The 18,050-nt window shown below is 40.7% G+C and overlaps 1 protein-coding gene across 10 annotated transcripts; it reads right to left on the bottom strand.

Moving 5' to 3' along the window:
- Window positions 1–87: 87 nt before the first annotated feature.
- Window positions 88–15,747, bottom strand: LOC122623347 (AMP deaminase 2). Of its 10 annotated transcripts, none has more exons than XM_043802447.1 (11): window positions 15,211–15,747; window positions 6,864–7,008; window positions 4,066–4,400; window positions 3,496–3,531; window positions 2,272–2,399; window positions 2,118–2,212; window positions 1,591–2,047; window positions 1,063–1,517; window positions 697–991; window positions 522–632; window positions 88–449 (listed from the first exon to the last, which is right to left on the bottom strand). In XM_043802447.1, exons 1-11 carry the CDS (start codon window positions 15,332–15,334, stop codon window positions 270–272), a joined length of 2,361 nt encoding a protein of 786 aa, XP_043658382.1. In that variant the 5' UTR covers window positions 15,335–15,747; the 3' UTR covers window positions 88–269. The 10 variants fall into 10 exon arrangements, with proteins under 10 accessions (XP_043658382.1, XP_043658375.1, XP_043658376.1 ...); XM_043802440.1 differs by lacking the exon at window positions 15,211–15,747 and adding an exon at window positions 8,907–9,381; XM_043802441.1 differs by lacking the exon at window positions 15,211–15,747 and adding an exon at window positions 8,907–9,380 and having other exon boundaries at window positions 2,272–2,390.
- Between the last annotated feature and the right edge of the window lie 2,303 nt (window positions 15,748–18,050).

Below are 18,050 nucleotides of genomic sequence, written 5' to 3'. Positions count from 1 at the left end.
ATTGCTCGATACATATTCTTATACCGCATGTATTACTTACCTTTCGATTATTTGCAAATACGAAAAAGTTATTACGAAACGAAAAAGTTGCGTGTACAAGTTTTGTATATTTAAAGGTTTTGGTCTGCCGCGTTTACAATTTGGTTAGTACAGAAACATTTAAATTATGTATATAACTAGCGTATATATCTGCGTAATTTGCATTAAGTTAGCATAGGAAGCCACAACAACGCGATGGAGCAGATGTGCCACACGGACCCGCTGCCAGACTATGAGGCGTTTAGGTCTGGGACGGAGCAGGTCTGGTTCACCTTGAAGATGTTGGACAGCTCGTCCAGCAGGGTCTCATAGCGATAGGCCACCCGGATCTCTGGCACATTAGTGCGCGTAATGTCGTTGCCCATGATCCCGTCCTCGTAGTAGATGGGTCCCAGCCACTGCTGTTTGATCTGTTGGTGAAATGGAAAATGGAAATTGAAATCAGTTGTCCTGGTCGAAACGACAGCATGCTTCGAACTCACGGCATGTGGGAATCCACTCATCATCACACTGTTCCTGGCCAGCTCGCACATGTCGCATGAGCTGAGCTTCCACACCTGGGCCGCAATGCTGTACTCCTCCATGAGGGGTTCCTGTAAAAGAGCAGAGGTGTTCAAATGAAATGCTAAAAATGAAAACATATAGAAGGTGACCCACCTTGGTGAAGTGGAATTGCAAGGGATCATCCGTGGAGAGGGAAATGATGAGGCCACGGGCCAAATACTCCGGCAACGGATTGCGATGGTAGTTGAGGAACAGCGAGTTGTTCGACAGCGGCGACATGGCAATACCGATCTGGGTTAGATAATACAGATACTGCAGCACCGGCACCTTGCGGAGCAGGAGGCCGTGGGAGATGTTCTCGGCCATGAGGAAGCCGCAAACCAGATGCTGCACGGGTCCAGCCTCGCCGCAATGGGGTCGCAGCACAAAGGTGTTCATGTTGCGCGATCTGAAGTGGCAACGGATAACAATGGGATAATAAAGAATCATAAATATTTATATTAATTTACTTCTACTCACTGTCTAAACTTGTTCAGCACCGTCATGTTGGCGTACATATAGTAGATATAGTAGGCATACGGCGGATTCTCCTCGTATGTCCACTCCTCCGGTCGGGGCACATCGTTGTCGAAGAGCGGATTCTCCGGCTTGGACTCATCGTCCACCGAATCGAACCCGATCACGTACTGCAGAAAGCGATGCAACTCGGGATGCTTGCTGGGTCTGGCTGTCGCCTCGAAGAGCGGCAGGAATATATTGTTCAGGATCTCCTGGAATGACTTCATCATCTTGTTCGACTTGAAGATGTCGAAGAGACGGGGTATCTGGATCAGCCAGCGAATGTTCGAGCTGTACACATCATTGTCGATGGCCCACTTGGCCAGCTTGTACCACTCATCCGGCGATTTGCCATAGATGGAGAGACGCAGCTCGGCATTCTGGTACTTGGACTCCTCCAGATCGAAGGCCACTTCCTGGCGAGGAAATCGAGAGAACAAAAGGCAAGTATTAGTTTATGACTCTACTGAGTTGTAAATTAATAAGCACCTTTATGATCTGCGCAAAGTATTTGCCATTCAGATAGTTGTCCGTCTTGAGGAACACCTCCCTGAGCCGCGACTCCCCAATGGGATTGTACTTGGAGTTGAACTTGTCGAAGCGATGGAACGTGTTGCGATCGGCATGGACGTCCAGCATGTCGACGGTCAGATCGTAGGTGGTCAGGTTCATCGACTGGAACACCTGGGCCAGGGTCATCTGCTGGCCGTTGGTGACGGTGACCACCTCGTTGGCGTTGTTCTTCAGCGTCTTCTTGATGAAGCGCAGCAGATGCTTCTGGTTCATGCAGGACGCGGCATGGATGTGGGTGTCCACCTTGCGGGTGTTGTAGAAATCGCGATGCGGCACCGCCTTCTGGGCAGCCAGCTCCCGCAGCTCGTTGAGGAGCACGTGCATCTGATACTTGGACGACAGATAGCAGAGACGACGATAGCAGAAGGATTTCCTATTGGAGTCGACCGTTTGAGATTATTTGAATAACTTCATCAATTTAATCGCTTGATGTAAATACTTACAATGGCCCATCGGCAATCATATTGCACATGACCTGCATGTCGTTCACGAATTGACTCATATCTGGATATTCGTATTTGATCTCACTGCTCTCGTCCTGTAATATCATGATTTTGTAAGGATTCGTGCATGTATAGCTCATGTATAGATACTCACATCATTCTCGTAAATGTGAAACACTCCGTTGAGGGGCTTGATCCTAAAGTTTTCATCTTTGGGAAACTCCACGTTCCACGGGTTGGTTATCTTCAAATGCGAGTGTCTCAAATGGACGTCTGCAGGTTCTTAATCGTTTCGAAGCGATTTAAGACGAGTGTGTTGAATGTGTTGAATTCAAATTGAAAAATATAAATTGGTTTAGTTGTGGAGGCGTTCGCAACAGCAATGGTAATTGGTACAGTTAGTGGCAAAAACTACACTCTACACTCAGGTGTTTGTGCGAGTGTTATTGTCAGTAAGTATCGGTGTCTATAACGTGCTATAGAGTGGACCTCCAACATCTTCTTAACTAGTATAGCTTAATATTTGCTTTTAAGTTTTTTTAATTACACTTTCTTTTGTTAAAATAATACCTATCAATTTAAAGTGCTCCCAAAACTTGTTCTGCAAAAGCTTTCAAGGTGTAGTAGCTGAGTTTTTCCTTTTGTACAAGGCTTTTCCCTTTCAAAGGACCAAAAAGTGAGTGACGAGCGGCGAGAGTTTAAGCTTCTGTAGCGTGTACGATTTTAGCTTAGGGCGTGTTTTTGTTGTTCTTTTGTGGTTAGCAAAAATATAGAACACACGAACAGGGAAACAAACTAAAAGCAAACAAATACAAGTAACATATGCAAAAACACTGTGGGAATTCAAAAATGAACGCTCAATGATAACAGCCATGCGAGTGGTTGACAGAACGTTGGATTCTGCAACGTGTTTCTACCAAGCAGTTTTGTGAAGCGGCCGAAATAGCTGGAGATTAGTGTGACCAACATGGTGTTTATTGCAGCAAGAGAGAGACAACTGCAGGTTAGAGTGGCCAACTTTGTTCCTTATAAACGATTGTTCAAATTGGATCAAGCAATTAATCTTATAAATTATTATGCGAGCTGGGAAACAAGTAACATTCAATTATTCTTATAGAATTAGGATATTTTTTTTAAATTACAGTCACACTGAATAAGCGATAGCTGGCCACACTGACTGCGTTGAAAGCAGCGTTTGCATCTCTACTTTGAGGTTAGGAGCGTAAAGGGGACCAAGAGTTACACAAAACAAGATAGAGCTGTGCTCAACGAAAATCAAAGTTCAGGCAAAAAGTTGGGAGGAGGAGTGGTTCTTGGTGTATTCAAATCGAATGTGGGAAGCGGGAGGGGAGGAAAATCAGGTGTGCACACGAATTACCTTGTATGTTCGTTACACTCATTTTGCGAATGATGTCTATAAGAAATAATGAAAAATACGAGAAGAGAAATAAATAGTCGATAAAAAATCAAATGGAAATAAAAAAGGGTCTAAAAAGGCTCAAACATATACAATATACAATGTAACATAGATCGGCAACTGGAAAACAGTAGCTCGTTTAAGGCTCTAAATAAAATAGGAGTACGTGAAAACGAAACGGAACGAGACTCGAGCGAGGCGGCTAAGGCTGCTAAGGCGGAGGCGAGAAAGAGACGGACACACGAGCTAGCCTCTGCGATTAAATGAGGTGGCAACGCCGGCGCGTACAGTTTACACAAAACACACGCTAATACCAACTTGTATTATACATTATTACTCACTCGCAAGTGAATTAATTGCCATATAGAAATAATATTTATAAAATTGGGTGCATCACAACACTCAGGGACAATTGTATACTCGTATTATTGCATTTTCATACATATTTACACATTTGCGATGGGCTGGGTCGATTTTATTCGAATTAAATACACTTTTGAAATTTTGATTTGATGGAATACAAGAACTCACCCGATACCTCCTTGACGGGCAGGTTGTTGATGCGATCCTTGAGCTTCACCGTCTTGAGGAAACGCGCCGTGGTCGAGGGAAACGATTGGTCCGACATGGCCATGTAGTGGCTGCGCAGACGCAGTGCCTCGATCAGCAGAGTTGAGGCCCGCTCCAGATCCTCGAGGGGAACGCCACTGGTGTCCTCCCCCGAAATGGAGACCCGCTGAAAGTTGATGTCCGCATCGTTTCTCTCCATGTCAACGGCGGACTCGCGGCCCTCGGTGCTGCTGGATGATTCCCTGTGCGTGGCCAGCACGGCGGCTGCGGCCACGGGTCTAGGTCCTGTAGCCTGCCTACAAAAATAGACACAAATAGGATAATTATAAAGATATAAAGAGATAACACAATCAAATGCGATGAAATAATCATTGACCTTCCGGTTAACAAAATTGTGGAAATTGTAGCCTCAGTACATAGAGCTGGGTAAGGATTTCTTTAGATCTTACAACAATCTGTTAAGGACTTTGTTACTACTTGTATGCAATGTTATAAGGATCTCCTGCTAGGCTGACCATTTGCAATCGTCGGGCTGATATTCGTAGCAGCGACCAAAGCTATAGCTGTCATCCGCGAAGGACATCCTGCCTGGACTAGTGACCACCGACCAATGGAGCACCAGGTCGCCTCGCCTCGGGTCTCTTCACTTTGATGGCGATGTGGCGATGGAGATAGGGTAATGATCGATTGACCAGTTGATTTATGGCAATGCAAAGCTACCGATTGTCGCTAATTTGCAATCCAGCACGCTATTCAAGATAGCTCTTGCAACCCCCCAAAAAAAGCGAATCCAAAGTAGCCACAAGTTGCGTGTCTTGGTAAAGTATCTAAACTAAATATCTATGCTTCGATTGTCTTTTGTTTGGCTAATAATTTCCAGCAATGGAAGAACTATTTGCTGTACATAAATTCATTAAGCTCTAAAGATCCCTAAAACAAACCAGTTTTACTCTGTGGTTCTACAACTTGTACAACATCTAAAAAAAGTGATATTTTGGAAAATTAACTGAGCGCTTTGATTGAAAAGTTCTGTAAAAACAGTCTAGAAAGTATTGCTGCTTGTAAACTTTAAACAACAACTCTCCGGAACTTCAAAACCAAGACTAAGTTTCCATATCACTAGATGGGCGGATAATGCCACAGCAACATCTTTAGATATATATATATATAAAACCCGTCACTTTCTTAACTGGCGTGCCAAACTTGTCGGGATTCTAGCTTTATGCCCCAAAAAAAAAACTTGAAGTGTCCGTGCGAGTTGGAAAGTTTTGGCCAACGCCGCTTTTTGGTTTCTTCTCCTCTTTTTTTCTTTTTTTTTTCTGTTGAGCGACGCCTGGCGTGCGACACGAAGAACAATGATGGTGGATTTTAGTGGGACAGTGGGTGGCTAGATGGCAGTTCGATGGGTGGGTTTTGCCTATTAGGAGGGCTCAATGTCAGCGGAGGTCGCACAGGTAGTGTTGTGTGGCACAGTGCAGTGGCAGGTGGCAGTTGGCAAACGGCGAACTTTGGGCCGCGTTTCGCGCCGTTGAGCTGCCCGTTTATTGGATCGGAGCGTACTGAAAGTGACGGCATCCGCGCCAGAACTCAACCGCTGCTTGCAGTGGTTCTCCTCGTCGCGATGGTGGTGGTTCATTACGCCATAAGCCTCAGCACCACCACCACCACCACCACCATCATCATCATCACCAGCACCAGCTCGATTTTAGGTGGCATGGGCGAAAGTCCGTCACCTGCGTCGTGGCTGCCTAATGCAGTTCCATTCAAAATCAAAACGTGTTCTGCATCGGTCTACACTTTCCCTGGCCAAATAAGAAAACCAAAACCAAAACCAAAATCCGGACTCTGGCGCAGACATAAACCCACTTTGGATTACCCGGGAATGCATGTACATCCACCGCCCACCTGGCAGACTGATAGTTGCAACGTCTACACCTTGTGGCTGCCTCATTAGGCGGCTATAGAAACTGCTCATGATTGAAATGCAAGCAGACTGAAGTGTATTCAAGTCCTTATAATATGTTAGGATTTTAAAATATAATTTAATAGATTTGGTAATTATTTTGAGATGTAAGCATACTTGCGAATGTGGACAGATAAGACTTGTTTTTGTTTTGGTCGGATTTGATATTTGTTTGTCTGATTTGATATTTCTTTGTTTGTTTCATGAAATGGATCCGATTTTTAGCCTTGAAAAAAGTCTAGCCTTAATATAGACGGACTGACAAGGGCTCAATCACGAGATCTGTGAACCCGCCGTGTTCTGTCTGCTTTGCATCTAAAGTAATCAAATCAAATCAAATCTAAAGTAATCAATTCCAAAGCGAAGCAGCACCGATTTAGGTTCGGATCTGATTACTAGCACCGAATAATGGAATTAAAATAAAAATAAACTGCGCAATACCGAAATAAACCGTATCTTAATTTAAATAATATTTTTTTAAGCCTTTCTGTATTTTTTGAAAACTTACATTTTGCAAATGTACTGTTTGTATTATATTCACTTTATGATCTGGCAAGTGGAGCACGTAAGACAGGTTGTAAATCCTATTAATAACTGATTAAACTGTATTATGTTTTTCGTTTCCAATGGCAAATCACAAAAGTTTTGCTGATAAGAGAAAAATAATCAGTTCTTTCTCACAATCCAACAAATGAAATGTATAATCTCTCAAAGCTAAATGGGCTTTTAATTTCATTCGATTCGAAATCACCTTTAAAGATATATGTATATACATATATTGGTTTTCAACACTCACTTTTCATTGAGATGGCGCTGGATTTGCAGCTTCTTCTCGATCTGTTCAATGGGAAATTGGGGCACTTCATATGGCGCCGAGATCTCGTTGGTCACCTCCACATCAGCTTCGGCCTTCTCATCCACCGGGGAATCGGTAAGATCACCTGAAAAATCCAACAAAAAATCAAATAACGATAATATACATATATAGGGATTTAATTAATTTAATTAAGCTAAAGGAATGGCTTAAAGGCTGGCAACAGATATGGGATCCCATATGGTGCAGAACCTACTGAGATCGTCTGAGGAAACGGTGGGCGTGGCGGCGAAGGCGGTGCTTGTGTCGTTCAGCTGATTTCCCATCGGCCCCCCATAAAGTCGAACATCTACGCGCAACCGATGGGCGGTGTCCATGCGATTGAAGTTCATGGCAGTGGCAGAGTGCGAGGAAAATGCAGAGAAAACCCGGGAAATCTGAGGTTCGTAGTAGACAGGGTGGTGTTGTGAAGTAACCTGGTCGAGAGTTGTCGCCTGAATGAAATTGCAAAACGTCGAAGATCGCAGAATTCCAGGCCGAGATCTACCGACGTCGACGTCGGCAGAGGCGGCGACTGCGACTGCGACTGCAGCAGAGGCGCATCATCTTTGGGGCCACAAATAAATAATAAATAATTTAAAAAAAAATACTCCCGAGAAAAACAACCAAACGGAATTGATTGGCGATTACAAATTGGAGAGCAACAAAGTTTTACAAACAAAAAGTGCACTACAAAAAAAGATCTAAAAGTTTAGCTTCACAAGTGAAGTTCTTGATCAATAAACTGATACTAAAGATCATTTGATCTTGGGTTCAAATTCGATTTCAGATTACAATATCTAATTGTATTCTTTTATATATTTAAAATATACATTTTTGCATATTTTTTTGCAGTGTAAAACAGCTAGAGAGTGGTGGAAGTGGAGGGGGGGGGGGATATATAGCAAAAATACTGGCGAAATCAAAACACGCATTCAACAAACAACAAACTAGATGAGAAGACTGATTAAAACGATCCGAAGCTGGAATACACTTCATACAAACATACACAATAATAAACAAAACAACAACAATAATTCCTTATCATCAAAGGAATAAACACGCAGATTTAATTCGGGTAATTATGTTAATTAAAAAGCTAATTATTATTGCAAAAAGCTCGGGCATAAATCCTACGAAGCTCGCTTGACACAATTTAATTATTTAATTCATTTCTTATCTTTAAGCACATTTCTTTAGTTCATTAAAATTATTGCCTAAATATATAAAAGTTTGCATCTTTAGCTAAGCAAGTGAAGAGCTATCATTTTATTGAGCTATGATGGCAAAACATTTCCAGATGTTGAGCGACCCCTTGGCAGGGTACAATAACTTTCCTATACTTTAAATGGGTTACTGAGACTCAAGAGATGTGGGCAGCGCAGCGACAGAGGATTAGCGACACACTGCAACAATTTAGTGCTAAATTAACTAAACATTTTCCACAGAAGCTGTGAGTTTAGTAATTGTATGCAGTTTGTAGCCAATCATTCATACTGATATTGATTGATAAATCAATTGAAAATCAAGCATAGTAACGTTTGCAAGTTGATGAAAACCACTTTTACTAAAACCTCATATATGTATGCCTGCGCAATGCATTTCTTCAAGTGTAGCGAACCGTGTGAGTTATTGCTACAGGTTTTTCTGCGAGTGAGAGTGCTTCGCAGTGTGCGTGGGAGAGTGAATGTCATTTGCTTTCTTTTTGCAGCAGCGAAAAGAGACAGCGAGACAGACAAAGAAATAGAAAAAAGTATATGCATATAAAAAAATAAATACAACAAACCGCTCAAATTTGGTACCATATAAAAGAGAGTAGGAGATGATTTCCATAAAATAATTCCATGTAAAATCATGGATTTTATAAACCGACATTGGTGCGCACGTTTTCTGCCAAAACTACCAATTCGGCTGCTGTGTTTTCTCGCAGTGTGCGAGGTCAGTGGGTGGTTGGGTGGCTTGTGTGGTCGCGTTGCATTCACTTACATGGGCAGCAGCTGGGGGTGGCCCGCAGGGAACTCGGCTTTTGGGGCATGGACATGGAGGTGGAGGCGTTGAGGGATGAGGATTTGCCGCCGGCCTTGCTGCCATTGGTGGCCGCATGGGACATCATCGATCCGTCGAAGGAGTCCACATCCTGGACGCGCAGCTCGACGGGCGAGCCGTCCGAGGTGCTCAGCATTCCGCGGTACGACATCTCGCCAATGGGACCAATGGGATCCTGGACGCCTAGGTGATCACCCTTATGTGTCCTGTGTGATGATGCGATTCGGTTTTCTTATCTCTCCGATTCTTACTGATTTCTATGTGTGCTTTTGAGTGTTTGTATTATTTGTTTTTTATGTAATTCCCCCTGGTGACAGGTGTCGCCGCTCAGCTCGAGATTCTGCTCTGGGCAATGTCTTTGGGCAACTGTCGGTTCGGATCGTTGGGATATACACTCGTAGAGGAGTCCGCCCGCGATCGGCACTGCACTTAATTTAGTTTGAATTCCGTCCGACGCAATTCGCGGGAAGAAGATGCTTCTACGCGCCCGTCTGTCATTCGCTATTTTCTTTGTTTTCCTCTGCGCTCCGCTCGCTCTCTATATAGTTTCACACCTCTCCCGATCCCAGCGGATCCAAAGTGTATATATCGGGTAAAGTTGCGAGGGAGCTTTCTAGCACTCGCAATCTCGCAATCTCGCACTCGCAAAGCTCGGAAAGCCCACCACGCTGGCTAATTATAAACAATATTTTGGATAAACAAACTGCATATAGCCACGCTGAAGGGGCGCCACGAAAAGGGAGCGGGGGTTTCAAGATCAAAGCCCTCTGATCCCAGTGCACATATGTATATATAGATAAATATATATGTACATATATATAAATATAAATGTCGGTATAATCATAATAAGGCATCATCTTTAGCATTAACTTATTCTTAAAGTTTTGGGCATAAAACTGATTATTTTATTCGGAAAATTTGATAAAACGGCTTGTGACAAAAATTAATCAAATATTCGATGGGAATTTTTATCATAACTTGCCTAAAAATGGTCATAAAGACGCAAGAATAACAGTTTTATGCAGCTAATTACCAATACTAACTAACCATATCACTTTTTGATCGACTCTGTTAAAATAATTTTTGGCCAAATTTTCGCATTTTTTGTAAGGGGTAACATCATCAAAATTTGCAAAAAATGGCAAAAAGATAGAATCTTAATTTTTCAACACAGTTCGATTGGAAATTTAATTACGAGCTCAGCGATGCATAACATTCCAAATTCTGACAATTATTTTCAAAGTTTTGGCAAATAAATGATTATTTTATTCGGAAAATTAGAAAAATGGGTTTTAGTCAATTTTTGCATTTTTTGTAAGGGGTAACATCATCAAAAATTTGCAAAAATGGCAAAAATAAGATTTGGAAACATAAACACCATTTGATTGGAAATTGAATTACCAACTCAACGAGGTATGACATTCCATGCTAGGCCCTTTATTTCCAACGTTTTGGCCAAAAAACCGAGCTTTTTGGTCGGAATATAAGAAAAAGTGATCTTTGGCATAGATCCATTACACTAACAGTTTGCCACGCTCTAAATTGAATATGGAATTCCTAATTTGACAACTTGAGACACTTATTTGCTCATAAATCATTATCAAATCCGGTCATTAACTCGACCATGATTCATAATTTCTGCATTATGCTTGTAGACCGCCAAATTGATGACCCATTCTGACGATGTTTCGATGGGTAATAACTACATATGTATATGCGATAAGGCTGCCTCCTAGACACGCCACTTCAATTCGTGGTTTTCAATTTGCTCATTTGTTCGCAGTGTTTTCGTTTTCGGTCTGGTAACTTTCCTCTATTAGGAGGCTCGGCTCGATTCGTTTAACGCCCTGTCAGTGTCAGAAGTGCTTATCAAAAGCCCCCAGATGGGAGCCAAAATTGGAATTGGAATCTAAATCGGAATTGGAATTGGAATTGGAATTGGAGTATCGGTTGGAATTGGTTAGCGTTGGGCTGTTAATAAGCCACGGAGAGGTTTTTTCTTGTTTAGCTTGTTGTTTTGATAGCTTCATAGGCCAATTGGTTTGTTCAACCTGGCATTGTGCACTTTCTGCCAGGTCTGCAAGTCATTGTCAGTTCATTTGCCTTATTTGCCGAGTGTGCGATATGCAAACAGTCGCACATATACTATATACTATATATATATAAATATATTTACATATATATACTCATATGTGCAGAAAGATGGGCATTGTATGTATGTATGAGTTTGTTTATCTGTTGTACGTTTCAATTTATTATTCGATTGTGCTAAGCTCATTTCATATTATTTCGTTATATTTTTGGCAACGCTCTTTGTTTTGTGTTTATTGACCGAATTGCGAACTTATTAATTGCTGCGTTCGGGATTTTCTTGTTTTATTTATTTCTTTCTTTTTTTTTGCTTCTTTTGCAGTGGGCAAAGTGCCCACTAAGATCCACTCAACTATTGATTTTCACATGAAAATATGGCCGGCCAACTTTCTGCCGCCGTGACTTGCGTAATGCGGAAAATCGGGAAATGCCAGGAAAAATCGGTCCAAAGAAAATCCAACCAAAGAACGACTTTAGCCGCAACTATATTTCCGACTTTCCGCTCGATTCGACTTCGCGCCGACAACTGACTCTGGTTTTTGCACTCAGTTTTTGGTCGGGATTGATTGGAAAATCTGCCACTCGTATGTACAATATGTTATAATAAGCTATGAATATAAACAGTCTTATTTGGCATGACTATCTGCATTTAGTCTTGATTTCCGCCGTCGGAAATGTAAGAGAAAAGCCAGTCGGGAAAGAGAAAACTGAGCGTAGGAAAAGCGAAAAGAGAGCACCACAAATAAATCATTTAGGGGCTTAAACAGTACAGGTAATATACATATATACAGGTGTACGATGATTGTATTCAAAAGGGTGGGGGAAAATCGGGTGGGAAATGGCGGTATTGTTTTCTTTTTTGCTTTTTGTTATTATTTGTTTCTAATTGGAAAACCCTGACCTATGTCTACGATGGACATCAGCCAGCTGTCGTGGGCACAGTGATGGCCAACACTATAGCGCCAGGTAAAGGATAACTTAGAGATAACTTAAGATATTAATTAATATGTTTATTACATGTTAAGGCTTTTCGAGCAGCTAAAACACTTTTGAGAGCCCAATAAGGTACATTGTACTATAACTCATGAAGAAAATGGATCACTATGTGAATGGATCGCGTCTTTTGCCATTCGGTTTTCCTCAGTTTTCCGCGATGATTGAACAGAACACATTTCTCATAAGCGGCGGACACATGTCGACCAAATGACTGCCCCAATTGAGTGGATGATGGTATAAGTATTAGAATGGGATATGAGCACTAGATGGGCAGATAGTAGATAATAGACAGTAGACAATAGACCTGGTACCGATTCCCACGAATTGTGAACGCTTCACATACTCGCACATTGTTTGTACGTATGTACACATGTGTGTTTGAATGCGAATCGCACTCAAATTTGGATGTTGTTATTCACCAAGTGTATTTATAGACCGATAAGAGGAGTAATTCCGCGTACTCATGTGTACAAAGTTTGCTGCATATTTCCATCACAATCAGTTTATGCAATGTATATCAATGATTGAAGCCCAGTCCACTTATAATATCAGATTAGCTCTTTACAATTTGATATATGATTAGTTACAAGAGGTTCGAATTAAATATACAAAATGCTTATCATTTTTCACTGTGCAAGCGCAGCTGGAATATCTGAGGTGCTGATAAGAGACTAACATGAACATAAACAAGAAGTGGACATGTAGAGAAGAGGAACAAATAAAAAGAATTTGCTCTTTTACTTATAATATTTTATGGCTGGTATGGATTTTTCCGCAAAGAAACGTTAATAAAGTTCATTAAGTACATTTTATAACTATTATCATTAATATTACGAATACTTTGGCCTAGTGATATTTATTATTTAAGACCATTTATCGGACTTTAATAATATATATGTTTTATTTGTTAATAAATACCCTAACTAATTGCAATACCATTTGAATGTGAAAGAATGCCCACTGAATGGCCACGTGGTGTTCGAGGCATCCATAAATTTAGCTGGACAAACAGTAAACCCCCACTGCCATGCACTAGATTAGATTAAAGGCATTGGATTGGACTGCTCAATTCAAATGGAGTTGGCTTTCTGGGTCTTGGGCTCTTTTTCCCTTGGGGGTTTTGGGTGGATCTCATCAGAGCAGACAGAGCACCTTCGTTTTCGCTGCTGCAAACCTTCTAGCGATGAGTCAGTGCAAATAGAAGCGGCTAATTGGGCCACATACAGTGCGGCCCATAAATATAAATGTGCCTCTCTGTGCCGATGTGCCTCTGTGCCTGCCGTCGCATGAGCTCGCCTCATGTTTAACCAATTTTCTAAATGGCTTCGTATTTGCTGTTGGTTTTGCCCATTGCGTTTGTTTGCTGCATCAACAAAAACGTCTAAATGCGAGCCGAACCAAGCCGAACAAGCGGAAAGTTTGTAAAAAATGCAGCACTTACACTGCATAAAAAAAGGGGTAACAAAGGGACATCAAACGTATGCAAACAAAGGAAAAACATGGTTTTAGACACGAGAATGTGAGATAAATTTACGTTGCTAGTGAAACAGTAAGAGGAATATTTGATAAAATTAGAGAAAAGTTGAGCAAGTTTTTTTAAATTACAGAAAATAGGATAAAAGGTTCCACAAAAAGTGTCCTGTGTGGGAAAGTGTTGCATACACGAAGGCGTTCATTTGAATGGGATTTTACTTTGAATATGAATAAATTACTTTACTTGGTAGTCCAAGTTGCCTGCTTTCAGTTGGACTTTCTTGAATACCCTTTTATTTCTGAAAGACTTTGTTTGTGATGATAAAACGAAGATGAATTGCATGAAAAATAGGAAATGGAATGAATGCGATTTGTATGTATCTATGGAGAAACCAGTGATTCATGCCATTCACTAAGATTTATTACCAACTTTTCTTGGCTGTGAACATTTTGACCCAACGGAAAGCAGAAAATCGAAACTAGAATGACGTCATCTGTGGACCACCAACCAACACACACACATATACAGCATGGCATGCAACTGTGTGCCAAAGGGAAAAAAGAAAGGCGGAGATAATTGAAGGACAGCAAAGGAACCTCCATCATCATCCACATGGACATGGACATTATCGTCAACATTATCATCGCCATCAATGGACAAACTGTAAGTACAGTATAAGTAGTGTACTTTAGCCAGATAATTTATGCACAGTTACCAGCACGCCTTTTTCTTGCCGACTGATTAAAATAATTGCACGTCATTACGATCACACACACACACCCAGAACCAGCACACACACGCATGCACTCTGTATGTATGTGTGTGTGTATGTGTGCATGTGTAGGTGAGCTTCTTTCGACATGGAAGTGGAAATATTTCACGGCGATGACCAGTAAGCGAAGTGAACGAAGGCGCAAAAGTCAATGCATCCGACACACCCACCCACACAGCGGCACATATTTCACCCACACGTACGCAGGGGCGCACGGGGAGAGGGGCGTGGCCGGGGGTCAGAAGACCTGCCTTAAATAAATGTTAAATCAGTTCAGAAACTGATGCATAGTAAATTTCAAAATATTTAAATTTCAATTTCATTTCAAGATATAAAACAGAAACTAGAATATGAATAAAAACACCAACTGTTCTCATAAATTATACCTCAAAATTAACCCTCAAAAGCATGACTGCTACGCCACTGTTTTCGTTAATCGTTTGTAATGCAAAATATCGGAATGCAAATTCAGAAAGGCGAAAATTGGTTGCTTTTAATACCAATCGCATTGTTTAGCTACGCAATAGCCACAGTATGCAGCAAATGTTCGTCGAATTCCGCAAATGAAATTGCACAAAAGTGCAATAAATATGCAGATGAGTTTGCAATATGCACGAAACCAAATGCAAAATGCAAAGTGATATTTCCGCAGTTCTCCATTGTTCGAAGATACTTTTAGCTAGCGAAATTTTAGATACAAATCTAAGACTTAAAGTGGGGTAAACAGACAGTTAAAAGAATGTTATAATTTAATTACTTACAACTTAGATGAGTTAACTTAACCCCCTTTTTGCACGCCGCTGTGCCCGCACGCACATTCACCTCCGCGCGCCCCTCCAAGCTGCCACGCCCCCCCTTCAGCTGTCACACGCCCCCCCTTCAGCTGCCACGCCCCTTAGTGTCGCACTCACCGCCTTTGCGCTTCTCGATGCGCCGCATCGTGGTGCAGCCCATGTCCATGTCCATCTCCATGTCCGTATCGAATCCGAAGCTGCGATAGCCCTTGGCACTCAGTGCATCCGCGTAGCTCTGCATATCCCGGCGATTTCGCTTTCGATTTCGATGTCCTGCGGATTCGCAGAGTCGCGGATCCTCCGGCTTGCGATTCGAAAACGAGCCTCTTTCGGAAACTTCGCGATTCGAACTCGAGTCAAGAACACGCCAGTCACTTTCGAGTTGAGCACACTTTGTTTTGTGTAAAAACTCACAATCTCTGTGTCTATTATAGGTGGCTATATGGGCTAGGTGTCTAGTGTTGTTTGTCTTTTGGCTGCACAATGCACTCGATGCTAAAACACTGTAAAAACAAAAAAGAAATGCAAACAACAACCACAACAAACGGTGGCTACAACAATAATACTGCTATTTCGTGTGCGATTGCAACGGGGGGCGAATTAAATAAAGCTGGCAAAAAAGCTTGCGTTCGGTGCGAATTTTTTTTGCGACTAAAAATTCGTTGGCAGTGCGCAGTGTGACCAGACCACGGGCGTGCGAGCTTATAACTGTGCCGGCGTTAAGCTGACGTTTCACTACGTAAGCGAGGACACGAACCTATAGTATTTCCACTTCCAATGCAATCAAGAGCTTTCACACAACTAAACACATCTGGCAGCCCTGGCTAAGTGCGCGCTCAAATTTGAAATCGTGTAATTTTTATATTGTATTGTATGCTTTATTTTATTCTATATACCATTATATTCTATATTCGCACTATGTTCCCAACTTTGTTTTAGATAAAAACGATTTTGTTTTTTTTTAATGTATTTTATTTGCTTGTTGTTTCTTTTTATAATGTAATGCATAAAAATGGTGGTGTTTTGTTTTGTTTTGTTTCAAAATAAAACCAATAAACATGTCACTTTACTAGTGGAATACAAATAAGTTTACTTGTACACGACAAATAGTTTTTCTTGATTTTCACATTTAATTTTTGCATTCATTAATTGAGTGGCAAAAAAAAAAATGTTCGTGTTTCAGTAGTTTTCATTTTGATTTTTTATTTTTATGTTTTTTTTTTGTTTTGGTTTCTAGTCATCGTAAATGTCTTTGTATAAGGAAACGCAAAAGATCTCCGAACAAGTTTGATTTTTGTTGCTTGTTTTTTTGTTCTCAGTTTTTACGTGGTTTCATTTTATTGGAACGGCTTTATTGAACTTTTGTTGTTGTTGGTTTTTGGTTGCATATAAGTAATATTTGTTTATCGTTTCCCTTTGCATTTCGCATTAAAAACATTAATTCTTTGGCAGGCATTGCATTTCGTAGTTTTGTAAAAGTTTTCCATCATAATCGTTCTCAACGCAAGATTTGAATTCGAAACCGAAAAACGTAAGATTCGAAATATCTGAGAGATGTGAAAAAAATGGTTTGTTTAATTTGATTAGTTTCATTTCAAATTGTTTTGGATTTCCATTTATGTCCTGTTCAATTCATTACAGTTTTGATTTTGTTATCAAATACACATCAATACGTTGGTAGTTTAAAAATTGTGTTTTCTTTTTTGCGTTCTCGCTTTGTTTTTGTTTTAGTTTTTTTTTCGTTTTCGTTTTTGTCTGGTTTTGGTTTTGTGCTAAATTACATTTTAAAAATATGCTTAATATTTTTTGTTTTTGTTTTTGGTTTTTTTTCTGCTTATTTTGTCGCTTTAGTTTTTTTTTGGTTTTAAGTCAAAGACACGAAAGTGAAAGAGGTTTTTGTTTTTGGTTTACGTCTGTTTGCTTAACTTATTATTTTGTTTACTCTGGGTTTAGTTAATTGTTTAGTGTAATGTGGTTTTGCATGCGCTTAATTTTAAAACACCGAGAGTTTGCTCAAAATTGTTAATGTTTTTTGCTTTTCTTTCCGAATGAAGTTTTAAATATCGAAATATATATGTATATATATAAATTTTTCGTGTGTTTTCGCTAATTTTTGTTTTGTTCTTGTTTAATTTCATACGTTTTCCATTGTTTATTGTATTTTTTTTTTGCGCATTTGCATTTGCATTTCCTTTTCCGTTTTTGCTTTTTTTGTTAATTTTATGTTTGGTTTAAAAACACCGAAAGCTTAAAATTTAGAGATTTTCCTAAAGTGTAAATTTTTTACAATTTTCCCCAATACATCTCTTGCCCTTTTTCTGCTGTTTGATTTTTGTTTTTCTTATCGTTTTCGTTTTTGTTGTGGTTGCGGTTTGTTTTTTTCTGTGGTGTCTCGATTTTCTGTGTCAACGAAGTAAGGTTGAATTGAACCGAATAAAATAACCCACTACACTTTCCGTTCCGTTCCGTTCACATTTCCCGTAAAAAACCATTAAAACTGTGGAATAGAAATCTGTTTTGCTTGTAAAGCATATTGCTAAGCTCCTTCCGCTTCCGTTAACGTTCCGTTTTTCTGTTTCCGTTTCTATTTCTGTTTCCGCTTCCGCTTCCGTTCCCGTTCCATTTCCGTTTCCGTCCCCTGCTCCGTTCAATAAATAGGTTAAGGAAAAAACTGTATCACATTTTCAATTACGTCTTTGTTCGTAGCACCTTCATAAACATACTCCCAACCCACCTGACCCCTGACCTCTGACCCCCCTCTCTACCCCTCTCTCCCCCCTCTCTCTCTCTCTCCCTCTTAGCCCCCGCCTATGTACAGACCTCTAACCTACCATACAGTTGGAGAAAAAAATTGCGCTTCGGATTTTATCACAAAAATAATTACAACTCTGTGCGAAAGCACCCAACCCTGCCACGCCCTGCCACGCCTACACTAACATTGCTTCTAAGTCGCATCT

Source organism: Drosophila teissieri, chromosome X, assembly GCF_016746235.2.
Source record: "Drosophila teissieri strain GT53w chromosome X, Prin_Dtei_1.1, whole genome shotgun sequence".
Taxonomy (NCBI): domain Eukaryota; kingdom Metazoa; phylum Arthropoda; class Insecta; order Diptera; family Drosophilidae; genus Drosophila; species Drosophila teissieri.
Note: the sequence above shows the minus strand (reverse complement) of the source record. Positions and strands in the feature narration are given on the sequence as shown.

Bases quoted from the DNA above. Each gene is read 5' to 3' on its own strand.
- LOC122623347 (XM_043802440.1), bottom strand. From the start codon at position 9,117: ATGTCGTACCGCGGAATGCTGAGCACCTCGGACGGCTCGCCCGTCGAG. The intron at 3,532-4,065 runs GTGAGTTCTTGT...TATTTCTTATAG, and splicing joins GCCCGTCAAGGAGGTATCGG to ACATCATTCGCAAAATGAGT. The intron at 2,400-3,495 runs GTAATTCGTGTG...GAAACGATTAAG, and splicing joins GAGTGTAACGAACATACAAG to AACCTGCAGACGTCCATTTG.